Source organism: Dipteris shenzhenensis, chromosome 26 (genome assembly GCF_047967505.1).
Source record: "Dipteris shenzhenensis isolate YYH24624 ecotype China chromosome 26, Dip_SZ_1.0, whole genome shotgun sequence".
Taxonomy (NCBI): Eukaryota; Viridiplantae; Streptophyta; class Polypodiopsida; order Gleicheniales; family Dipteridaceae; genus Dipteris; species Dipteris shenzhenensis.
Genome location: NC_141621.1, coordinates 51,148,106 through 51,174,778, shown reverse-complemented (window position 1 = coordinate 51,174,778; position 26,673 = coordinate 51,148,106). Strand labels below are relative to the sequence as shown.

At 42.2% G+C, this 26,673-nt stretch overlaps 1 protein-coding gene across 1 annotated transcript in view; it reads left to right on the top strand.

Annotated features, from left to right (window-relative positions):
* Positions 1-3,060: 3,060 nt before the first annotated feature.
* The window catches only part of LOC147885241 (uncharacterized), a 62,420-nt gene continuing 38,807 nt past the window's right edge, over positions 3,061-26,673 (top strand). The window contains exons 1-7 of the mRNA XM_087397183.1: positions 3,061-4,032; positions 4,124-4,436; positions 11,812-11,958; positions 12,111-12,199; positions 12,292-12,384; positions 15,427-15,553; positions 15,755-15,819. Of these exons, the coding sequence (XP_087253309.1) occupies positions 3,410-4,032; positions 4,124-4,436; positions 11,812-11,958; positions 12,111-12,199; positions 12,292-12,384; positions 15,427-15,553; positions 15,755-15,819 (1,457 nt within the window). The 5' untranslated portion in view covers positions 3,061-3,409. The remainder of the gene's footprint in view (positions 4,033-4,123; positions 4,437-11,811; positions 11,959-12,110; positions 12,200-12,291; positions 12,385-15,426; positions 15,554-15,754; positions 15,820-26,673) is intronic.

Genomic DNA, 26,673 nt, shown 5'->3' with positions numbered 1-26,673 from the left:
TGGGAAAAACCAATGTTATAGCTTTGTTTTCTCATTGAGGAGGAATATGCAGCTTACAGGCTATTTGGTATACATGTTTTGTTTTATGTTCAAGAGGTTCACCCATAGAAGCATCTGCTTGAACTTGTCCTATTGAACACATGGGAAAAGTAAAGGAAGAGAGAGAATCCAATCATCATATTGTTGCATTTGACACATAATTTGTACATGTATCTTTGAGGTAGCAAAGCTACGCACATAAATGCATGTTAAAGTAATTAGGATTATACATGGGGCCACAATTTTTAAAGGCTACAATGAAGTGCATGACTATGCCCATGGCTACCAATTTCTTATTTTACATGATTCAGATGGTCATTTGTGGATACCCTAAAAAGTCCAAGATACATATTGTGAATATCTTAAAAAGTGTAATCTACACATTTTCATTCTTGATTCTAGATCTTATCTACCCATTTCTTACAAACGTCTCAATGGCAAACAAAGAGTACACACCATATCCATGATGTGGCATGATCATGTTGTTGGTTGAATGCAACCTTAGTGCTTGGAAAAATCAATGCCTCTTACCTCATGCAACAAGGAGATTATTTTCAAGAACATCATCAAGAATAAGGAGATTATTGTCAAGAACATCATCAACGCATGTTGCCTCATGCAACAAGGAGATGATTGTCACGGTGTTGCCTCGTGCAACAAGGAGATGATTCTCAAGAATGATTAATTTTATTATATTGATTGAATCAAAGTAAATGGGAAATCACTTTAGAAAAGTGAACCAAAGGTTGTCCCTAGATGGTATCTCTACATTTGATCTAGTGAAAGTATAGAGTGGAACATGGGATTGATTAAGCTAACCCGATGTGACTCGATATAGAATGGTGGGCTCAATATATCATTGACTTTGAATTTTGGGTTGATAAAAGACAGCCCAATTTTGTAGGCGCCATCCTTATGGGAGGCTTGTTAAGACAATAGTTGGGATCATGCGAATCTGTGACTCACCCATTAGCATTAATCATTACCTAACTTTTGCAAGGGTCATCCATTATGGCCTTTTTAAGGGTAGTACTTGTATATCAAAGTATAATGGTGGACCAAGGATAATGAGCTCATCTTGTTAAAGTCAATCATGTTAAGCAAAGTCAAGATGTGTTACATCACCTTTATAAACAACAAATCGTGAGGAAAACATGGGGGTGTGCATGAGGTTAAACAAGGTGGTAGTTGTCAGTGCTATCATTGCCCTTGCTGTCGAGAATGTGCTATTCTAGTGACCTAAGATAGTAGCTCAAGGAGGGCCTCCACATTAACATTCTCTAACGTGCTTATGCCATGGAGCTAAGAATTGTGTGAACAGTGGCTACTCGTTTGGATGTTTCTCCTCCAAGGACCACCATTTTAGAAGGATTATGATTATTCCACAACATAGCACTTGAAACATGCTATTGCAAAGCGAGTGCTTGATCCAAGGAAGAAAGTGCTTGAGGGTTTGGAGCATAGGGTTGCAAATTTCGCTTTGCTTGATCCAAGGAAGAAAGTGCTTGAGGGTTTGGAGCATAGGGTTGCAAATTGGACAGTGGAAGAAGAAACGGGTTTGGTTTTTATTTAACTTTGGAAGGTGTACATGCCCACCATAAGGAAAAAGCATCCATGACATAAGGCCCTACCTAGAAGCTCATTCTGACGAACATGAATTCTATAATCGAAATCTACGGAATGCCTTGCTCATTGACACAAGCACGTGCTAAAATCTAAATACGTTGATGTTAGGTTGAAAACTAAAATAGCCGCCACTCTTGTTTCCTTTGTGGAGGTTGAAACTTTCCTCTCAACAAGCTATTGGAGCCAAAGGGTACACTTGTCCTTTCTTTTCGACTTTGCTACCTCCTATTAGTTGCATTGTACTCTAATGCCCTAATGACATGGTGGGAAAAGGGTTTTTATGGGGAAAACTGATTTCCCATGTTAAATTGGTGAGAATGTGGATTTTATGAGGGAAAAAGATGGGGGGACACATGAGACCTAGTTCGCATGAAACCTTAAGTAACGTCGAGGGTTGTGAACGGTGTTTACATACTGAAGGGCTGCCCGACCGCCATGCAGTTTTTGCAAGGCAAGCATTTAATTCCCCTTTCACAGAGGTTGGGCAGGCAAGTTGCCCCACCTGAGTGCCCACCATGCAAAAAATCTCAGATAGAGACAAACTATATATCGTCAGTCGGTGGGCTCGAACTTAGGAAATAATTCTACCTTTTTTAATCTTCTTTGTTTGCATTAGAACTGGTGGGCACTTGTATGTGTAAACATCATCGTGTAACTTCCTTTTTGAGACAATCGTGGACTTGATGAACCAACTTCTCAGAGAGAGCATGTACGACACCACTGTGTTAGAAAAATGTGATCTGCATCCATCTCTAAATAGGGTGCCGAGAGCACTGCCTTTTTTTGAAGAGGAAAAGAAAGAAAGAATGGGAAGCTGCTTAAAGCAGCCACAGGGGCTAGAGAAATCAGTTGTCGTTGGGGAGGGGGGAGATGGGAGGGAGGGAGGGCTCCGCATTGCTGCTTGTTGGCCTGGCGTTTGCAAGTCTTAGTGAAGGATTCCAACCAAAGAGAAAATTATTTTTGGTTTGAGTTCCCTTTTGCGGGATAACTCTTACGTGCACTGTTCCACATGTTGCTCGATCCGCCTCTCGCTTGTGCATGCATGTGAGACATTTCCAGCAACAAAACCCCCACTGGTGCTCTGTACCCGAGAGAACATGTTGTCTTGACAGAAAAACTACAGGGTAGGCCAATTCAATCTTGTTTTTGGGAAAGTCGGCTGTAGACGTGAAAGCGAATCTGGTTGCTATAGGCTGCCACCCGTAGAGGGGCAGAGCTAACATAACAAATTAGCGCAAGAGGGCATGGGAAGTGAATTGCAAAGGCGGAGAACTAGTTAGAACCGAAGGGTCAAAGAGGAGAGAGGAGGAAAGGCGAAGGGATGCGTCTCAAATTGATTGACAAAAGGGACTTAATTGTTTGTAAGAAGTTGTTTTGTGCTGTTAATTCTTGAAAGAAAGAAGAAGAAGAAGAAGAAGACAGGGCTTACTTACAAAAGCTTTTCATTGCAAGTTGTGCTTGCTTGTTGCCAACAACAACTCCAATTCCTTACACCTCCCTTAAACCCTCGACCTCTTCGCACCACCGACCTCCCCCCTTCTTCGTCCTCGCATCGCATCGCATCGTCCCTCTCCCTGCATTCCCACCGTTTTCCTCTTCCAATTCGCACCGATTTCGCTCTTTCCATCGCTACCTTCGATTCAACGCGATCCCTCCTCCCACTTCTCCATTTATTCACGTTTCTGCTCGTCGCCCTGCTCCGTTATAGATGGTGCTGCTCGGAGAAGCGGCCAGAGGTTAAGCAATGGCTTTCAGACAGCTTGCCATTTCGCATCGACGGCTTTCCAGGCGATTCACCCGACTTGCTGCAGAGGACTCAGCAGGCATCCATTGGGGCATCGTTCGCTCTTCTAGGAACTCTTCCGAGTCGCCTGCAAGGCGGCCGCAGACGCCTTTAGCGGGTCATCATGTATCGGAGGGCGGGGGATGTAGCCAGAACGATGTCCTCTTTCTGGAGGCACAACTGCATAGCCGAGGTGGATTGATGGGATGTGGGACTACGCTCTGGAGAGGCGTAGTTCCGGCTGATCGCACTGAAGCTGGGACGCCTTTCCCAGGAGTTCGCACGTTGATATGTCCAAGCAAAAGCCTAGAGAAGCCACGGCAGTCATCAGCGGCGGCTTCAGCGGCGTCAACGGCGGTTGAGTTTCAGGAAGATGAGACTGATCGTGAAGAAGATAAGAAGCAAAAGAAACGGGAGCCTTCTGCGGAAGATTGCGATCAGGCAGTGGAAGGCTTGAGCTCGGCTAAAGCCAAGGCAAAGAAAATCCAGGAAATGCAGAACAAGGGAGTGAGCGTTTTAAAGAAATTTTGGAGCGGAATACTTGGGATTGGACCGGCCATGAGGGCCGTGGCGGCGATGAGCAGGTATTGATTTCTTTGTCTTCAGCAAATTTAATCGGTTGCGCTTCTGCAGTGTATATATTTAAAAATTTATATCGTGTGGCTTGAACTGTAGGGAGGACTGGGCTACCAAGATGGGGCAGTGGAAGGAAGATTTAAAGGATGCTCTTAAGCACTATTGGGTGGGGACCAAGCTTCTTTGGGCAGACGTCAGGATTTCGTCAAGGCTGCTACTCAAGCTTGCATGGGGGAAGAGTCTTACCCGGAGGGAAAGACGGCAACTCACCAGGACAACTGCGGATATTTTCCGCCTTGTCCCTTTTGCTGTCTTCATAATTGTCCCCTTCATGGAATTTCTTCTTCCGGTGTTTTTGAAAGTGTTTCCCAATATGCTTCCCTCCACTTTTCAAGATAAGATGAAGGAAGAGGTAATGTCTGCGTAACGAAATGATGTTTAAATTGAATTTTGTTTCAACAGTTTTTTCTGCTCGTAGATCAATTATTTCCTTTCGCATGCCACCTATATGTGACGATGTTGGTGTCTTCTAGGTAATAGGAATGTTCCCACATTTTCCGATTAGTAGCCTTTTACCTAGCAATGTTGGAGTTCTGGATATTCCCACATTTTCCGATTAATAGCCTTTTACCATGCCTCTACAGTTTTATTTGTGTATGTATATACATACATGGAGGTTCCAGTCCGTGAGTTTGCACCATCCGTAACAATGCTATAAACAAGCAAAGTAGTTTTGACATCACGTAAGGATAAATTATCGCTTAAAATTCTCTCCGGACAATTCTTGAATATGTACTGGCATAAGGCCAATCTGCCCACACGTGCCAGTGAAGCCTTGGTCTGAATCAAGAGTCCAAAACCATGACCTTGAGTGCAGCCATATGGTTTCTTGAGTCTCAGTCGTTGGCATAATGGAAATGAATAGATATATCTAGTTTCTGAGAGCTCAACTCGGTTCAAAAAAGGGAATTGTGCTGCAACGAGTGTTATCCTTCTTGGATGAAGTCACCATTCAGCCGTTGTGGAACCTCAATGGGTGCAATGCTCAGTATTCGATCGAATAGAAATGTCTTTGTTGCCATAGCTTGCAGGTCTGTTATTTGGAGATTGCTGGACTTTCACAAAATGTCCTTATTGTCCCTGGCTTTCCCAGAAGTCACCATTCAGCCGTTGTGGAACCTCAATGGGTGCAATGCTCAGTATTTGATCGAATAGAAATGTCTTTGTTGCCATAGCTTGCAGGTCTGTTATTTGGAGATTGCAGGACTTTCACAAAATGTCCTTATTGTCCCTGGCTTTCCCAGAATGCTTTGTAGTAGATATTTTGACCATGGACTAATCTTTTGAGAAATGAAGAATATCAACTAGGTGCCTACATATGTACTTAGTACGTACGTACATACATACTAATATGTTATGCAGGTACGTACATACATACATAATACGTATGTACGCACGTACGCTCATACATATGTATGTACCCATATCAACTAGGCACATACATTGTACGTACGTACATACATACATACATAATACGCACGTATGCACATACACATGTATAACTAGGCACATACATAATACGTGTACTTTCTTACATACATGTGCATTGTCACATTCTCTTATCAAAATCTCCTGATATCTGTGCTCTCTCATGAAACGTATACAATTACCCCAAACAAAAACTTTTGCCTTCTCATCATCCTAGCGCGATGTGATCCATGCAGCTCAATCATTTGCAAAAGTAACGGAACAGGTGTTTGAATGCAGTTATGGTCGAGAGTTGTGACAACCAAAAATCCCACTAGTATGCCATTTTTTCCCTTGCCATCTTTGATTTTTACGTAATCTGTTAGAAAACGAGGAAATAACTGGGACAAGCGAGCAAAGAAGAAGCACATTTCTTTTAGCCTGCTGAGTAGCCTTTGATGCGTTGCCCTATCTTAAATGGTGCGTTGCCCTATCAGCTAGATTTATATTTAGATGCTCGTTGGGGAGAGACTAAAATGAAAATGTTTAGACTTCACAAGCAGTTGTAGCTTGAATGAAGAGATTTTGGACTACCTTTTGATTAGCCTTCTCCTTTAGTGCTAGCCTTCATCATGGCTGAGTCTGCCCTTCACCTTCGGAGTGCCGGCAGAAACTCAGTACGAAGACTGTGTATAAATGTATGCTCAAGTATGTGTGGGTGTGTGGATTTGTATGTGTGAGAGCATATTCTTATACTATGGTCTACACCCACTGTTGGGCGCTGATGACGTCAGTGGGGATGTCATAGTAGCTAGTCCCTGCTATGCATGATGGAGTTTATGGTTTTCAACCTTGTGAGTGACTATCATGAGATTGAAACTGCACTATGTTGTGTTTTTAGAGGATGAGTTTGGGAATGTTCCTGGATTCATCTAGGTATATGCTTCTGCCGTATTAGCGGACATGCAAATTTCACCTTGTGAAGTTTTCGTCCAAGTTGCGGCCTGCTGGTATTGTGGTAATTCTTTCTATCTTAAATGGTGCGTTGCCCTATCAGCTAGATTTAGATTTAGATGCTCGTTGGGGAGAGACTAAAATGAAAATGTTTAGACTTCACAAGCAGTTGTAGCTTGAATGAAGAGATTTTGGACTACCTTTTGATTAGCCTTCTCGTTTAGTGCTAGCCTTCATCATGGCTGAGTCTGCCCTTCACCTCCGGAGTGCCGACAGAAACTCAGTACGAAGACTGTGTATAAATGTATGCTCAAGTATGTGTGGGTGTGTGGATTTGTATGTGTGAGAGCATATTTTTATACTATGGTCTACACCCACTGTTGGGCGCTGATGACGTCAGTGGGGATGTCATAGTAGCTAGTCCCTGCTATGCATGATGGAGTTTATGGTTTTCAACCTTGTGAGTGACTATCATGAGATTGAAACTGCACTATGTTGTGTTTTTAGAGGATGAGTTTGGGAATGCTCCTGGATTCATCTAGGTATATGCTTCTGCCGTATTAGCGGACATGCAAATTTCACCTTGTGAAGTTTTCGTCCAAGTTGCGGCTTGCTGGTATTGTGATAATTCTTTCTATCTTAAATGGTGCGTTGCCCTATCAGCTAGATTTAGATTTAGATGCTCGTTGGGGAGAGACTAAAATGAAAATGTTTGATGGAGTTTATGGTTTTCAACCTTGTGAGTGACTATCATGAGATTGAAACTGCACTATGTTGTGTTTTTAGAGGATGAGTTTGGGAATGTTCCTGGATTCATCTAGGTATATGCTTCTGCCGTATTAGTGGACATGCAAATTTCACCTTGTGAAGTTTTCGTCCAAGTTGCGGCCTGCTGGTATTGTGATAATTCTTTCTATCTTAAATGGTGCGTTGCCCTTTCAGCTAGATTTAGATTTAGATGCTCGTTGGGGAGAGACTAAAATGAAAATGTTTAGACTTCACAAGCAGTTGTAGCTTGAATGAAGAGATTTTGGACTACCTTTTGATTAGCCTTCTCCTTTAGTGCTAGCCTTCATCATGGCTGAGTCTGCCCTTCACCTCCAGAGTGCCGACAGAAACTCAGTACGAAGACTGTGTATAAATGTATGCTCAAGTATGTGTGGGTGTGTGGATTTGTATGTGTGAGAGCATATTTTTATACTATGGTCTACACCCACTGTTGGGCACTGATGACGTCAGTGGGGATGTCATAGTAGCTAGTCCCTGCTATGCATGATGGAGTTTATGGTTTTCAACCTTGTGAGTGACTATCATGAGACTATGTTGTGTTTTTAGAGGATGAGTTTGGGAATGTTCCTGGATTCATCTAGGTATATGCTTCTGCCGTATTAGCGGACATGCAAATTTCACCTTGTGAAGTTTTCGTCCAAGTTGCGGCTTGCTGGTATTGTGATAATTCTTTCTATCTTAAATGGTGCGTTGCCCTATCAGCTAGATTTAGATTTAGATGCTCGTTGGGGAGAGACTAAAATGAAAATGTTTAGACTTCACAAGCAGTTGTAGCTTGAATGAAGAGATTTTGGACTACCTTTTGATTAGCCTTCTCCTTTAGTGCTAGCCTTCATCATGGCTGAGTCTGCCCTTCACCTCCGGAGTGCCGGCAGAAACTCAGTACGAAGACTGTGTATAAATGTATGCTCAAGTATGTGTGGGTGTGTGGATTTGTATGTGTGAGAGCATATTTTTATACTATGGTCTACACCCATTGTTGGGTGCTGATGACGTCAGTGGGGATGTCATAGTAGCTAGTCCCTGCTATGCATGATGGAGTTTATGGTTTTCAACCTTGTGAGTGACTATCATGAGATTGAAACTGCACTATGTTGTGTTTTTAGAGGATGAGTTTGGGAATGTTCCTGGATTCATCTAGGTATATATTTGATTTCTGCTTTTTTCAAAGAGGGAAAGGATTCATTGTCCTCAAGTACGAAGGTCATATTATCTTTGTTCCTAGCCCTCGAATGCCCTTGCTTTCAGAGAGAGATCGCGTATAGCCTACTCGCTTTAAAACCATTTACAGTCCTCCTTCCTATGAGTTTTGCAGCAAATAATTTCCCCTCAGACACTTATACATCTGTAGCTCCGAAGGTATATTACAGTCTTTCAAACAGTTCCAATTGTGAATAAAGTGAAATTTGTCTCAATCAATCAAAAGGTGCATGTAAACAAATTGTCTTAAATGCGGGTGAGATACCTTTTGTACAGAGATGCCTTCATTGAGCTATCCATATTATGTGATTTCATCATATTCTATGCGATCTGTCTTTGAATCATGTCACGGTTAGGAGTTCGTTTAGTGACTTACAGGCGATGACGAGATATTTTTCACCTCTTTAATGAAAACTTTAGCCTTGCTTCTATGAACAAGATGGAACATGAGAGTTCTTGGTGTCATATTCCTCATATTCCTCTGTGAGTTCTTATTTGTCCTACAGTCGATGGGAGGGGCAATAGCCATTGCAATTGCCAACAGTGTCTTGTCATCTTGGTAAGCCTTACTAGTAGTACGTCAGTATTACTATCAGTTTGTGCCTTTGCTCCTATTACTGTACGAATTCGCCCTTTCAACATGGTTTGTTGAAGACTGTATAACCAGAACTTATTGTCACTTGGGCCAAATCTGTCTATAGGATTTTGAGAAAGCCTATGACATCTTTTGCTGTCAACTGTGATGTTGTAGCTCAAATAACTTCACAGCAGATGTGCTATTATCCTGTGCTTGAATTGTAAAATGGAGTTCCATTGGACGACGGTTGAATGGTGTTTTGGCTGGATAGCGGTTTGCGTACTGAGGGTTCTATGTACTTGGAGTGCCAATGCCATGGCAGGTTATGGAGGATTCCATGACATCTGAATATGCTCAACTATTGGGTCAATCTTATGAAGGTATCATGATCATCACGATGGCCCATAAATCCCTATTAGGATACACTAGACTATGGATTTAAGATGATGATCCGCATGGGCATATGGTTCTATCATATGTGAGAAAGGTTAAGCAGACATTCCAGATCCATTGGTTTCGGGAAAACATGATCAATGGATTAGGAGGTTGAGTTTTATCAAAAGGGTCAAAGTCTATAACATCTGTCGAGGTTGATTCTGATGGTTTAAATGTTGGAGATCGTGACCTGAGTGTTTTTTTGCTCACCTAGACAAAGTCATTTTGACAATTGCATTGGGAATGTATACTCCTGTGTAGTCATTGTTCCAAATTTGGGCTTATCTTAGAGAAGTTTTAATGGATGGTAAGGTATGCTTGGAGGATAGCTGTTTTTAAGGGTCCAATGAGAATGGTACAAGGGAATTTTAACTACGTGATGTTGTCACAGGCAATTTTATATGCGAACCAGTACAAAATAGATCCACAATCAATTTGAAATGCAAATAGATATGAATTATGGCCTCTGTTATCAAACAAAAGAAAAAAATAATACTCCAATGCACACATTATACAAGATTGATTGTGTGCATCAAGTTACGGTGATGCCTTTATGTGAGATATAAATGTACACTTATGGTGGGCATAGTAAGAAGGCACAACCTGCACTCCAAAGAGGTTATGGATGATACAGTAGAAGTCATCAATGCTATATCAATCCTATACATTGTTATGTACATTATATGTTTTGTTATGACTAGAAATATGCATGTCTTGTGGTTTACATAACGTACACGTACAAAAACCATGTTCTTGAATAAATTGGTAAAATAATAGGTTGATAGGTTTCTAGAGCATGAAGCCTGTAATTCCGAACAACATGTGAGCTTTAAAAGCTTAAATAGTCTTTGAAAGCCAGCATGCTACTGACCTAAGTGTGTAAGACATTCTAGAGTTGTTTGCATAATCCCTTTTTTTGGGCGGCCGGGGGGATGGAGTGATGCAAAACGTTTCTGTCCTCTCCACCACCCTCATGGGACAGTGAAGCTCACCAATGCGTAGATCATGGTCTGCCATTTAACATTTCTGAGCTACGTTGAAAAGATAGAGCTAGCATGTATACCTTTTGTGCAAATGAAATAAGTCTGCAAACCATTTTGAGTGGTTCACTCAATATCTTGCAGATCCATATGTTGTCACCCATATAGGTCTACGAGCCATATTAAGACCTTGTGGGCTCATATCTTATTCACTGCAAGTTGAAGCCTAGATTGCTGTTATTAATGGCTGATAGCTTGGTGACAGGCTAAGGTGGGACTTAAGTTTTCAGCAGTTTCGCAAACCTGAAATCTTGGATCACTTGTGATCCTTCAAATGGTGACACTTGGCAGCTCTTAATTGGAGCCACTCGTGGTGATAAAAGTTTGCACAGAGTCTGAGACAGTCCATAGGCGCATGCAACAGCTGTAGCTCTTCAAGCTAGGACTGCTGCTTATTAGGTTGCTTAGAACTGCTTAGAAGACCTCGGTTGGTATTCATTCTACTCATAGCATTGTAATTCAGAAATTCTGAAGAAGGAAAATATCAAGGACAAAGTGTGAGAGTATTCGAGTACCTCTTGAATTGTAAGGAGTGTTGAGCCCTTACTAGTCACTAGCCTGTGGCTAAGTTTCTCCTCATCCCCATGAAAGGCCTCTCTACTCCATTCTCTCACAAGGCATGTTAACCTTATACTGGTCAACATGGCCAAAAAGATCTGTACAACACAGCCATCAGTCCAAGAAAAGCACAAGACCAGCTTTACAAACCTACAACAATGAAGGCTTTTGCACAGACAAGCAAAGACTATTAGGTTGAAGAACCCAAGAGCATTAACAAACTTCAAAAGTTACCGGCATTTAAGATCATCTGTAGCAGATTTTGCACAAAATCTATCTTTAAAATTTTGTTGCTCACCCGCTGGTGAGGGGTTATGCATAGTGCATTTGATGTGTGCTACTTACCTCATCATTGACAACCCCCAAATATTTGTTCCACTTGGCTTTCCTCTCACATTGAAAGAAGAGCCAATTGGAGGAACAAAGGGGTGCATTGTCTATACCTGTCGACTTTTCATGTTTTCATGTTTGCATTAATGCGTCACTCATGTGCCTCATTTTGGTTCACGAGTAGCATGAAATACGTGATAACGTTGGTATCAACTGGTAGAGCAGGAAAGCATGCTAGGGGCATTAGGATGAAAGGCATGTAAGTTACGTATGAAATTCTGTGTGTGTCTGCGTGTGCACTGACATCCGTGCTTGTGGGCCTGCATCACATGTAAGAGTGTGTACTGGTTCTGTGGTCTCAAATCATTGATCGAAGACGTTAGTAGCTTTTTACAGATATCTTGACTCAAATGTGCATGCATTCTGCAATTAAACAGGAAGCCCTGAAGCGGAGATTAAATGCAAGAATACAGTATGCTAAGTTTCTACAAGACACTGTAAAGGAGATGGCCAAGGAAATTAAGACAACACGAAGTGGAGAGATCAAGAGAACTGCTGAGGATCTTGATGAATTTATGAACAAGGTATTTGCTTGTCAAGTGGAGTTGGTCTAACCCTTGTTTGACTTCCAAGATCCAAAGCTGTCAACGTAGATGAAAGCTACCCCCACCCCCCTCGCCAAAAAAAGAAGAAGAAGAAATGAACATTGATGGCATTGTTTGTTTTTCGTGGACAGGTTCGCAAGGGAGAGATAGTGTCTAATGATGATATATTAGGCTTTGCAAAATTGTTCAACGATGAGCTCACATTGGACAACATAAGCAGGTTCAAGCAGACTATTGGATCTCAGGCTTCAAGGTTTCGTTAGTAGATTGTAAGATGGAATTCTTACGTGTTTGATGTTACTCAAATGACAGGCCAAGACTTGTTAGTATGTGCAAGTACATGGGAATCAAGCCATACGGAACTGATGCATATCTTCGCTACATGCTTCGTTCCAAGCTCTCATGGTATGGCATCGTTCAAGATTTTGGACCATCATAGCTTTTGCTGCATTTAGATAATCTATTATGGCACTTGTTGGTCTTGTGGCTGCTTGATGCTTTTGTTACAGGCTTTTCTAACCCTGAAACAGGGGTTTTCATATATCGAATGCTTCCTGGCTCTTGTTGACCCTTGTCACAAGGAAAGTCTTATGTAATGGCTCGAGTCTCTTATTGCATCTGCCTGCATCACATTGCTTGATCAAATTGCAGGACCATGTTTGAGCTTATCTGTTGTTAATATGCCTGATGACAAGGCATGCCTCTAAGCGAATGAAGAGCGGATTTGCAGGGAATAAAAGTTTTGTATTGTTTTTATTTTCAATGTGAAACTCTAATTCTTGATTGACTTATACAAAATGCAAGGATGAGCAGCCTCTGCCTGTGCAGAAGAGCCTGTGAGTCTAGTGTAAGCCCATATGCATAGTACCACATACTGGAGTAGAAGCAGATTTTTAATGATGGCCATCTGTGGACTGACAACTCCCATGGCATGTGAATCGTTAGATTGAGGATCTGTGCTCCACAATAATTAATAGCCAAATGGTGATAGCTATGCCACTTATATAGGTAAAGATGCTCCACTTTTCTTAAAAGGCACAAGAAGCAAGTCTGCTGAAGTCCTTCGTCTAGCACATTTAGGCAGCAATCTGCTTCCTCCAGAGCTGACAAAATATTATCCTATGGCTGCTAATCCCAAAACCCTGCCTCTTTTTACCTCCTTGCTGTCATGTCCCAAGCTAGCTGTTGTTAGGGATGTGTGGCCTAGGAAGGAAGGGTGTAAGCTAGGCTTGATAACCAACACGACTAAGGACTATAGGGACACACATCTAAGAGGTCTGTGGATTATTTGGGGCAGCTTTCGTTAAGCGTGAACCCGCTAGAGGAAGGGCTGCAGTTTTGCAAGAAGATACTGTGGGCAGCTTTCAATATCAATGAGCTGCTGCAGCCATTCATGCAGCAAGGCGATCTGTGAGATTGGAAACATGAACTCGTAGGGAACTGGATGGCACCCAAGTTTGTGACTGGTAGGTGGGGCTTATTTGTAGCCAGTAGAGCTTTGGATGAATGCTAGTGACTGGTAGGTGGGGCTTATTTGTAGCCTTGGATGAATGCTAGCTGAAAAGATGACAAGGCAAGTTGTTAGGATTTTGTGAAGTGCACCCGTGGTGCGGGGTGCAACACTAATACAAAGAATTGAATTGCGTGCTTTGGTGTGGGCAGCTCAAAAATTGCCTCATAAACCCAGAGAGGGGGGAACGTGATGACATTGTGGTGAGGTAGGAATTTTGGGAAGAGTATACTGGGAAGGAAAGGTTGTATGAAGTTTGGTTTCCTGCAGCTAATGTATTCTAGAGAAGAACGTGCCTCTATTCAAAGTCAGCCTTCTTTGGATTAGGCTAAGCATAAGGTTTTCTAAGAATCTGTATCCATTCAACATTTTGGTGAATGCAATAAAAGGCTGAATTTTACTAAATAACATGGGCTTGCTGGTTGAAACTAGAGGAAATGGAGGTGCTAGAGAAAAGGCATGCAGCCAACTTCCCTTGGAACACCTATTTTTGGTCCTTGTGTGTGCTATGCATATTCAACAAGCACATCATGCCATATCTATAATAAATGTATAATTCAACAAGCACATCATGCCATATCTATAATAAATGTATATTCACTAACAATCATAAGTCATGTTTATAGACATAGGTAGCATCTTTATTTGCCATGATAGTCATGCATACCATAAACATAAGAACGTAAAGGGTTCGTAAGTATGAGGTCACATAGGTCATAAGCTGTGGATCAATGCCATTTATGTGTTCAGACATGCACATATTGAAGATTTGTATACACAATTCATGTTGATACAATCTGTAATGCTTCTATTTGTTTGTGTATAATATAGATACCATAAATGTAACAATATTATATGTGATAAACCCTGTGGCATACACATATATCTAATGAGAAAAATCCCAGTTCTCCTAAATAAGGAGCCGTACCTCCTTTCAAGTGTTGGTAGAGGTCCTAACTAAGAAGGATGATGTGGAAATGATAATGGTATGCACCTGTATGATGGGAAAGTTTTAGTTTTTTATGTTTTAAGAGAGAGAGAGAGAGTTTTTGTTCTGTTTTTGGAAGATTTTGTTTCATTTTTACTTAGTCACCTTCTTCCTTTCTTGTTTTCTTTCTCTTTTGTTTATTTGACGTATTTTAGTAAGCACTAGGTTTGCTCAAGAGACTCCGTGGGTCTTTAGAAACCCAGTATAGCTGCTTATGCTTGGGCACTGATGACGACATAAGTGTTGCTTTGCTTGCTAAGTATGTCTTCCTTTTGTTTTTCTAAAAGTTTTTTGTTACCTCTTTTTTCTTCTCTTTCGCTTTCTCTTTTATTTTCTGTGTAGATTTTTGGACTTTAGAACAACAAAAAATCCAAATTTGTATGATTGGATATATTCTAGTCTTACAAAGGTATATATAAATGTGCTTTCCTTTTGTCACATTATTGTACTATTGAAGGTGCTAGATTAAGAGCGTTTGTGGTAGTACTATATATATTTCGTCTTTCCATAAAATTTGCATTTCTGATTGCTATTTATACCTTGTATTGCTGAGTGCATGCTTACTGTCTCAGTGGTTCGAAATAATGTTGTTTTCTATATCGATATACAGGAGATTTCCTATAGTGAGGAAAATGCTGAAGCCTGTACCTTTAATCTTAAATGCTGCTGGACAGCAATCCCTTCTCCTAAGAAATGTGTGTGTGTGTGCGCGCATGCATGCGAACATATATGTACAGATAAAATCTGCTATTTAAACCTCTTGCTGTGTTCTTGGAGGCCTTAAGTCCATTTTCAGATTCTTCTAATCTGTCAGTATTCTTTCTTTAAGATCCCTTTTGTAGAACGTGCCAGAAAGACTTTATGTTATGAGGTGTTCACGCTTTGATTTTGACTGGTAGGGGCACAAAATACATGAATATGATATGACAAATTCTCTGATTTGATACAGGATAAAAAATGATGATCGAATGATTCGGAACGAAGGTGTAGAGTCACTTTCAGAAGCAGAACTACGTGCTGCATGTAGGGAGCGAGGAATGCTGGGTCTTCTTTCAGTAGAAGAAATGAGGCAACAGGTGATAAGGGTTTCTTTGTTTTTCCTTCATGTTGTGTGAAGGTTCTTCGAGCATCATGTTTGTGGCACAGCATGATCACTCGCAAATAATATACTGTGTTTGTGAATTCTTTTCTTTTTTATTTGATTTTTGTCTCTAGGATGCCCTTAGTTACCAAGTGTTGACCTCTGTTGATGATGTTTTTCTGCATGATTGTGGCAGTTGAAGAATTGGCTAGATCTTTCTTTGAACTATTCAGTTCCATCTTCACTCCTTATACTTTCCAGGTTCGTATTGATATTGAGCTTAACATTGTACACACAGGATGAAGTTCCAATTCACCTATTCAAATCAGAGAGCTTAATATGAAAGAATTGTATCCAAAGTTCCAAACTATATTTTGTTATGTAGCTGAGATTTTGATATGTTTGCTTATATATGTAATGTGATGGAAATTTAACCTAATATAATTCTCTCTCTCTCTCTCTCTCTCTCCCACTTCTTACATATCACAACGGCTCTCCCACTTCTTACATATCACAGCGGAGGGTTTCATTGACCCACCAGGATACACACAGATTCACCTACCCCACTCGATGAGGATCTCTCTTAGGCAGTTCCGGGTCTCTTCACACAGACTTCGCATTGAGAGCGGCAGAGCAGAGCGACTACCCAAGGAGCGGCGCATATGCTCACTATGTGACATACAGGAGGTTGAGATAGAGGAACATTTCATCTTCAGGTGTCCTGTGTACTATGAGATCCGAGGACGTTTCCACTGCCTCTTCAGAGATAGTTATGGGATTTTAGCCCATTTCCTCTCCTACCCAGACCAGCGGTGTTTGGCAGGTTTCATTCATGAGGCACTTAGACACCGCGAGAGGATACTCCGAGCACGGAGACAGGAGCAGACTTCTTCCTCGGTTAATCCCTCTCAAAGCTCTATCACGGAGTTCTTTCAGCTAGATCACATGGACCCCAACGAGACGAGGCCTCGACATGACCGTGACCCGACAGCTCAGACAGAGGGTCGACACACAGGTCACACTTGGAGACATCCCCTCCTTATTTAGAGTTGGAGCCCGACCGACGGGGGTCACAGTAGCCCTGGTTAGACGTAGAGCTACGACCAAGAGACGTGCCAGGACCGCACCTCTGAGTGGCCGACAGCACTCTATTGCCGACTTCATGGCTCCACTGCCTCATCCATCCTGATATCTTGTTGTTGCTGGGGATGATGATGATATTGATGATGATGCTGAGATTGATATATAGTCGACCACCAACATCACTATGTTGTACTTAGGATTTAGTACTGCCATTCTGCATTTTTGGCATTTTGCATTTTGCATTGGTATGGACGCTCGTTTAGTAGCTCCACTACCACAGCTCGTTGCATCAGGATTTTCACAGTCTCATAGACCCATCGGTCTTCCGAAGACTTTAATAAACTTTCTTTCATTCTTTCTTTCTTTCTTTCTCTCTCTCTCTTCGCATTTTTTCATCTAATTTTCTGCTTGTGTCTTTCTTTTTGCTTTCAAAGTTTTTGTTGTTTGGTTGCGATTTCAAAGCTTGTAAGCACTGGGTTTACCCAAGAGAGACCAGAATCTTTCGAAACTCAAATGGTAGCTTATGCTTGGGTATTGATGAGAACATAGGCGTACCCTTGGTTACTAAGTTCTTTTGTTTCTTCTTTTTTTTCTTTTCCATTTACTCATTTTTAAAAATTTCCTTTGTTCTATAAAATTTTTAATTTGTAAGATTGGATATATTCTAGTCTTATGAGGGGTGTGTGTACACACACACACACACTTTTTTTTAAGGGAAAGCTTTGATTGATTATATTACAAGAATAGTCACCTCAAAAAAGAGGCGCTAGAAAATACATCAATTGAAGATCTCAGTATAAGCCAAATATACATCTTGATCTATTTGGCGAGTTTGCAAGCAATCAAAGAAAGATTGCTGCAGAGAACGCTTAAGAAAGCAAATAAAGAAAAATTCGGATCACTAAAGACTTTACAATTGCGGTCTGTCTGTAAAGTCCAAAGTGTTCAATAACGAGCCCTAACAAAGAAAAGATGAAACTCCGGTCGCTGTGGATGAAAACCAAAGAGTCAGAAAGATTTTCCAAAGAGAAGAGTCGGAAATCTTGCTTGTAGCCTTTGCCGAAGAGAATCCAGAAACTGTCGAGAAGACGGGCAATGCCAGAATAAATGAGGCACAGTCTCGTGAGAAATCAGACACCGATGACATAAAGCAGGAGCAATGTGCCTACGGGCCAGCAACTGTCCAGATGGAAAAATTCCCTAGAAGCACTCGCCATAAAAAATCCTGTTGCCGAAGTGGAACCTTGTATGCCCAAAGTTGCCGCAGCGCCACTTAACTGGCCGATGCATTTGCCAAAGAGAATTACCCTTTTATGAAACCTAGGGTTGTGGCAAAAGGATTTTGTATAATGCAGGCATAATAATATGAGATAGCCTCAAAGGACGAGAGGAGGACCCAAGGGAAGTCAATGTCCAATCCCCTAATCGATCCTGAAGTTCCAAAGGGGGAATCGGAACCAAAGGGGAAAGCATACTAGTGATTTGCTACCGCAAAGTACGATAATGAGAACCCAAACCATATTGTGTGGCTGCCAGAGAAAAGGGAAGCATATAGCCATCATCATGAATAACATCAGCAACATTATTGATCCCTTTAAAAGAAATAAAGTAAGAACGGCGAGGTTCTTGTAAAGCAAGCGGAGGCTGAAAAAATTTTGACCAGTGAATGCTTTCAGCCCGCAAAGAGTTACCTATCAGAGACTGTCGACCATGCCATTCCAGGTGAGACAGAATATGCTTCTAGTCAAGAAGCAAGTTGGAGTGATAGAAATGGGGCAGGAAGCAAGAGTGGGAGTGCGGCAGGAAGCAAGAGTGGGAGTGCAGAACGTCGAATGTGCAATAGAATAAAGTGTAGCGATAAGGTTTTGTCTAAGTGACAAATCTTATTCTTCACTAACCGTAGTTAGTGAACTAACTGTGGTTGGAAAAACCTCTAAAGGAGGGAAAAGTGCCCCTAACCCACTTATTGACTTTACATTGGTCACTGCCTAGAATTTGTCAATAATTCTAACACCCCCCTGCAGTGCCAATGTCATGTATAAGGAAATGATCAATCACCAAAAGGAGATAAGTTCAGGGCATTGCGAAATGCCTCAAACTTCTCACGTGGAAGTGCTTTGGTGAAGATGTCTGCAACATTGTCATGTGTTGACACATAGATCATACTGATCTCTCCTGCATGTAATTTCTCTCTGACATAGTGATAGTGAACCTCAATGTGCTTCGTGCGAGCATGAAACACAAGATTCTTTGCCACTGCTATAGCACTCTGACTATCAGTGAGAATCAGAGAAGGACCCTCCAATGAAAGATGAAGATCAACAAGCAAACGACGCAGCCAAACACATTCAACTGTCGCTGTGAAAGTTGCCCTGTACTCAGCTTCACATGAGGAAGTAGCCACAGTAGATTGCTTCTTGCTCAGCCAAGAAATGCAAGCTTTGTCCAAAGAGAAACAATTACCACTTGTGGACTGACTAGTGTCATAGTCTCTAGCCCAATCTGAATCACTGTAAGCATGCATCTGCAAGTCACCCCCCTTGGGAAACATCAAGCCATAAGACTTTGTGCCTTGCAAGTAACGGAAAATGCGTTTTACAGCTTGCCAATGTGTTGTCTTTGGGCTGTGCATATACGTACTCACCTGAGATACTGCATATTGATTATCGGGCCGTGTATTGCACAGATATATGAGGCATCCAACCGCTTGACTGTAGAGTGTGGCATCTACAGATTCTCCCGCATCATATATTGTAAGCCTCAGCCCTGGTTCCATGGGAGTAGCTATGCAATCTTGCATCCTGAATCTATCCAAGAGTTTTTGAACATACTTGGATTGAGACATAATGTTACCACTGCTCTCTTGAATGAATTGGATCCCCAAATAATAATGTAACATGCCCAAATCTGACATGTCAAAAGTGGCTCTCAATTCAGCCTTGAAATTTGCAATTTTATCACCATTTGGCCTTGTGAGCAGTAGATCATCTACATTAAGAATGATGACCAAGATTTCTCCCTCATCCTTCTTGATGTAGAGGGTGCTTTCAGTTGGACTATTGCTGAAACCCTTGCTGGATAGAAAGGCATCTATCTTTGCATACCAAGCACGGGGAGCCTGTTTTAGCCCATATAAAGCTTTATTCAGCTTACATACCTTACGTGCATCATCTGATACCGCAAAGCCTGGAGGTGGTTTCACATACACCTCTTCCAACAAGTCTCCATTTAAAAATGCTGTTTTTATGTCCAAATGATGGACTTTCCAATCCAAATGTGCAGCCATGCCAATAACAGTTATGATGGTTGTCATCCTAGATGTAGGAGCAAATTTCTCCTCATAATCAATGCCCTTTTTCTAAGCATATCCTTTGGCAACCAGCCTTGCTTTGTACCTGTCAATGGACCCATCGAGGTTCCGTTTGACCTTGAAAACTTATTTTGTACCGATGGCATGCTTACCTGGTGGCAAATCCACGACAGCCTAAGTCTGATTTTTCTCTATGGACTGCAACTCATTGTGCATGGCTTGCATCCAATGCACATTATCCTTTGCTTCTTCAAAAGAGTCAGGCTCCTCTTCATCAGGAAGAGTCCCTGCATAAGCTGTCTCAATTGAAAGAGCCCCCCTTGCGTGCCTTACTGCACTGCGAGTCCTGCCAGGCAATGGAGCCTCAAGCTACTCTACCTGAGAGTCTGAAGCAACCAATTCGGGACTGTTTTGGCTGCGTGTATCTTTTGAATTTCTTGCCTGACAACTTCATCCACACCCTGAGGTGGTACTAAATCAGCCGGTGGCTGAATCTGGACATGTGGATCTGGAGGAGGTTGCTGTAAATTCTGAGTTTCAGCGGGGGAACCAAATGCTATAGGAAGCATCCCCTCAAACACATCATCTGAAGAAGTTGGAATCTGAAATTCAGCATGTCTATGTGCTGAATTTTCAGAAAATATAGCATCTCTACTAACAAAAATCTTGCGTGTAGCAGGATTGTAGAGACAATAGCCTTTGCTTTGTGAACTATATCCCACAAAAATGCATTTGAGTGCCTTATCTGACAACTTGTGTCTAAACTCCACAGGCACGTGGGCATATGCAACACAACCAAAAACTCTGAAATGGTCCACTGAAGGCTTTCTCCCATGCCATGCCTCATAGGGAGTGATTGTCTTCAAAGCCTTTGTAGGAGCCCGATTCAAAATATAGTTGGCACACATGAGGCCTTCTAGCCAGAACCTGTGAGGCAACTTCTTACTTGTGAGCATGCATCTATCCATCTCCATGGCAGTGCGATTCTTCCGTTGAGCTTTGCCATTCTGTTGAGGTGTAAGCCTTACTGTAAGCTGATGCGTGATGCCTTTCTCCTTAAAAAATGTCTCAAATTCATGAGACATATACTCCCCCCCTCGATTTGTGCGAAGTGTCTGCACCTTGAGTCCTGTCTCATTCTCAACCATAGCCACAAAGTGTTTGAAATGCATAAACACTTCTGATTTTGCCTTGAGACCATAGACCCAAGTGTAGTTGGTGAAGTCATCTATGAATGTAACAAAATAGAGATAACCCCCAAAAGCAGGTGTCCTCATGGGACCGCAGACATCATTGTGAATAAGCTGTAATTTCCGTGTAGCTTTCACTTCTTGAAGGGAAGTCTAGGCATCTTGCCAAGGTTGCAACCTTCACATGCATGAGGAGGAGGCGATTGCAAAGGAGGTAATGCATCAACCATATCATGCCCTTGAAGTGTCATTAAGTTGCCATAGCTCATGTGCCCATACCTGGCATGCAATAACTCTGCATTCTGCATCGCAGCAGTGGGAGTGCTAATTGATAATGCAAGATTGGATCTTTTTTCATATAGATCAAGCTGAAAAAGACCTCGATACAAAGTGCCAAACAACATCAAAGCATAGTCATTCTCTTTGTCTCTGACTGTACACTTCTTATCATAAAAAACAACTTGAAATCCTCCTCTATTAAGTGAGGACACTGAAAGCAAATTCTTCTTTATCCTTGGCACATAGAGAACATCTGAAATTCTGAAATCTGTGCCATCAGTGGATGTGAGAATAATGTTTGCAACAGTCCCAAAATGCTTGTACACTGCCAAATTGCATCAAAATGCCAAAAGCCCCAATTTCTTCAAGGAAATTGCATCCAAAAGAGGGCAAATTGCTTGAAAGCCCCAAAAATGCAAGAAATTGCAGTGTAAAGCAAAAAGCCCCAAATTTTTGCAAGAAATTGCAACTCAAAAAGAGGCAAATTGTCTGAAAGTCCCAATTTGCAATTTATCTGCAAAAGAACTAAATTCTACTGCCAATGTGTCCAAATGAGTAGACCCACAATCTCAAAATGCACGTGCTTGAATCCTCAGCCAAACAATGGCTCAAAATGCACCAGAGTAAAATATCTACAAAAAATTTCCCAAATGCTCAAATGTGACTCAAACCGAGTCCAAAAAACTTGCAAAGTTTCCAAATTGCTCTTCCACTGCAAAATTGCAATCCAATTGCAAAAGCCCCAAATTCTCTGCAAAAATTGCAAGCAAAACCAAAAAGCCTTAAATTTTGGAGGAGATTTTGCAAACTGATTGCAATGTGTGCAAAAGAATTCAGAAACCCCAAATTCTCTGCAAAAAGAATCTCTACAAAGGAAAGCGCTTGCAAAATGATCCTGCAAGCAAAATCTGTACGGAGGATCTGCAAATGAAGCAGATCGTACTTCTATTTGGAATGTCTTGCGCAGGTACAAAGAGCACAAGAACTTGCGCACGTGAGCGGGCTGCTGTAGGTACACAAAGCGTAAGTGCTGGTACAAACCTTGCACGTGTGACAGTTGCTGGTACAAAAAACGGAACAGGATGTACAGAAGCTATAGGCGCTAGCAGTGCCGTAGAGTTGTACAATCACTGCAATGAAGCTGCACACACGTACGACAGAACAACAGGAGCTGTGTATGGATTCCCACGCGTAGGTACCACTTGTATACGGACGGCTAATGGGACACGTTGTTCGACCGTACGATTGTGCGGGCAGATGGTCTGTACGTTGTACGGATAGATTTGGGCAGTGTACTGGCAAGCTCTTGTTGGCGATGCATGTGAGTACGGACAGCGTACGGGAGGCTTGCAGGGAGCAACGTGCACCTTTGAAAGTACAGTACGGATGGCCGTACCAACGGGGAGTAATAGCAGGATCAAAAGAACAACGCACAGCAAGAGTTGGAGCAGAAGTTGTTCAGATGTAGTGGGAGTTGAGGAAGCAGGTCCAGAAAATGATCTTGCTCTGATACCAAATGATAGAAATGGGGCAAGAAGCAAGATTGGGAGTGCAGAACGTCGAATGTGCAATAGAATAAAGTGTAGCAATACAAAAAGGGGGGGATAAGGTTTTGTCTAAGTGACAAACCTTATCCTTCACTAACCGTAGTTAGTGAACTAACTGTGGTTAGGGGAAAAAACCTCTAAAGGAGGGAAAAGTGCCCCTAACCCACTTATTGACTTTACATTGGTCATTGCCTAGAATTTATCAATAATTCTAACATGGAGACCATAGGGAAGCCATGCAAAGTGCCATCAATGCACCCAAACAAAAAATCCCACTGATTGAGTTGCCAATGACCAAAAGCAGGAGTACTGTTATGTGTGACTAGAGATTGAATCATGAGAGCCCAGGGCTGATCACCTTTCAGTAATTGCAACAACATTTTTCCCCTGTGAGCAAGGATGTGCACCTGGATATTAGTGATATTCAATCCTCCATGTATTTTAGGGGAACAAATTCGATGCATCGAAAGCAGTCTGAGACTTTTTCTACCATGTTTGAAATGCCAAAAGATCCATAATGATAGACATAAAGGAATCAAGATCTGCCTTGGTGAACATGATCAAAGGCAAATAAAATTGAATGTACGCCACAGAATGGACTGCGACTATTTGGAGGCGAACATGTAAAGGCCAGGTTGCCAATTTCCAATATTCAAGCTTTTTCCGGAGCTTGATTAGAACCCAATCAATTTGTTGTCGACGAGTAAGTCTCCAGCCCAAAGGATAACCAAGGTGTCGAACTAATTGAGTGGGTGGGATGATCTCCCTTGGCCATAAGAGACTGTGCCAGTCTTTAAAATGAATGGGAGCAGCTTAGACTTTTGAAAGTTAACATGAAGGCCAGTTGCCAAACCATAAACTGAAAGGGCTTGCATCAAAGCAGAAAGATCAGGCTGAGTATTCCTTGGAGTAAAGAAAGAATCATCAGCATAGGCGTGAGCAACCATGCTGCGATTTTCATCCAGTTCCAAACCATGGAGAGAATCTGTAGCCACTAGATGATCAATGTATTGCAACATACGATGAGTAGCAATAGCATACAGTAAGGCACTAAGGGGACAGCCTTAACGAACCGAACTACAAAGAGTCCATTCTTCAAAGATGTCTCCAGAAAGAACACAAGCAGCATTGCTATCCCTGTAGAGCCAATAAATAACAAAATCCATTGCAAACACCAAAGTCAATTTTTTAATCATTCAATTTAACAGTGAGGCCATCCCCCCATCCTGGAGATTTCCATCTACCACAGGATTTAATTGCATCTGACAATTCCCTCTCAGTGAAGGGAAGTTCCAGTTCCAAAGCCTGAGCTTGAGAAAGAATTGGATGGACATGATGTAAAAGAAGATGTAAACGAAGTTGACGTGCAGACAAAATCTCAGGAGAGGGAAGGTCCACATGCCCAAAATGGGAGGAGAAGTGCTGCACATAAAAATCAGCAAGTTCAGAGCGAGATGGTTCAGGGCTGGCTGGTCAGTCCATTTGAAAGGGCCTTGAGCCCTATAAAAGGAGAGGCCTTGGGCCTCATTTCACATCCAGCAACCAGCATTCCAGGAGGCAGAAAGGAGCAGCAGGAAGCCACCTTCTGGACCTATATCCAGGAGGTGAGAGGGTGCTTGAAGGGCTGCAGACTTAGCCAGGAAGGGCTGGACCTTGGCTGTCTTCTAGGGCAGCAAGGTGCTAAGATCATCATCTTCTGGAGCAGCCATTCACAAGCAGGTTGGAGCAGTGGAACAGGGACCTGTGTGCTGCAGACAAAGCTTGGCAGGGGCTGCCCACCTAGGCTGATTCACAGGCAGTAAGGTGGAGAAGAACACACTGGACGGAAAGTCTTTAGATGCTCGAGGTGGAGTACACGGACTTGAGTCTAGAGATAACTGGCTGATAGGAGAAGGACCTTGTGGTAAGATCAGAGGACCACACCATTGGTGGGACTCTGGATCTATATCTTTTGTATTGTGTCCATAGTTTTGGACGGAAATATATTTTGGTGGTTTCTCTATCTGGCTGGTTCATTGTCTATTGATGAGTCTGCACATCTAATCTATGTGATGCACATTAAGTAAAGAAGTTTGTGATTCCGCACCCCACACGCACACTGTGTCAGCTCCTGGGCATTACTATAAGTCTTCCGCTGTGCGTACCCTCTGTTGGGTCATTTCTAACACATTTCAGCTTGTAGAAAGCACTACCCATGGAAACATTATTGACAGTAACTGAATAAGAAGCCGGTGTGGGATTATCTGTGTCCCACAAAATGCAAAAGCGATTCGAATTGCCATTTGGTCTCGGTGGACAAACCACCTTACCAAGAGAGGCTGCAATTTTTGGCGATAGAGAAGCCATGCACTAAGGAAAATCCACTTCTTCTACCCATACAGGGCAGCAATGCCGAATCAATGCCTGATAATCCCTGGTAGGAGACCAGGGCAATACATGGACCATTTGCTGACCATAGAAGAGCGGGGAGTGCTCCAGCAAAATCTGTCTGTGCTCTTCATTAGCCATTATCACTTCAAAAAAACCCCTCGCTGCATAATGCACTTTCTTGACATAGCAACCACCTAGGGTTCTAGTCAACCAATTGCCAACATCTGCAGCAGCAGGCATCCGTCCCGGAAAGAAAATAATGATGGCATGTTTGGCATAATCCTTCACGGGGTCGAAGATATCATCCACCTCAATCATGATACCTGTGGTAGGAACGAGATCATTCCAGCTTTTCCTTGTATCCTCAAAGCCCTCATGCATTACTTCATATACCATCTGAGCCTCTGCAGAGGCATGTAGGGGGTCATTGAGACCCATTACTTGCTTTGGCTTTTTACTCTGAAGTGATCCTTCTTTGTGAAAGGTCTTCTCATATAGGCAATCCGCCATTGTAGCAGAGGGAGAGAAAGAACAGAAAAGGGACAGTAGGACAAGAGAAGAAAGAAAAACACGAATAAAAAACCACAGTTGTACGGACTAACAGTATGGACAGGTACGGGCAAAGGTATGTACAAAGGTAGGGAGAAAGGTACGGACAAAGTAACGGTACGGACGAAGTACAGACAAAAAACAGTACGGACAGTACGAATAATGGCAGACAAAAGAACGCATAGTACATACAGAAAAGAGGGACGTACGGACAATAGCATAACGGGTAGATAACTAAAGTATGGAAAAACCAAGGAAATAAAGGAGACTTGACAGAGTACATACAGTCGTACGAAAACCAACAGAAACCAACGCGTACGAAAACCTACAGGCGTACGGAACTGAGCGGAGGTTGTACGGAAAGCACACGAGGGTCGTACGGTCCTGAACGGAGGTTGTACGGAAAGCACACGAGGGCTGTATGGGAGGCTAGGCTGGGGCTGAGCAGGAGCTCTCCTCACACACACACACACACACACACACACACACACACACACACGCAGTAAGAAATCAACCTTTTCGTGTTTCCACACTATCTCAGGTGCTCATTACAATGCGCACACACACACACACACGAACGCGTAATGTGATGCTTATGAAAACATAATAAACACAGCCGCAGTGTCGATTTTAAAATCTTAATGTGGCATGAAGGCCAGCAGTGTCCATGGGCTTGTGTGGATAGTGTTGATGATCAACTGAATTTTTTGTTTAACTCTCCTGTGCAGTATTTAATGTGTGCACTGATGAAGAAATCTGAGTAGGATATTGGGAGCAGAAACACATT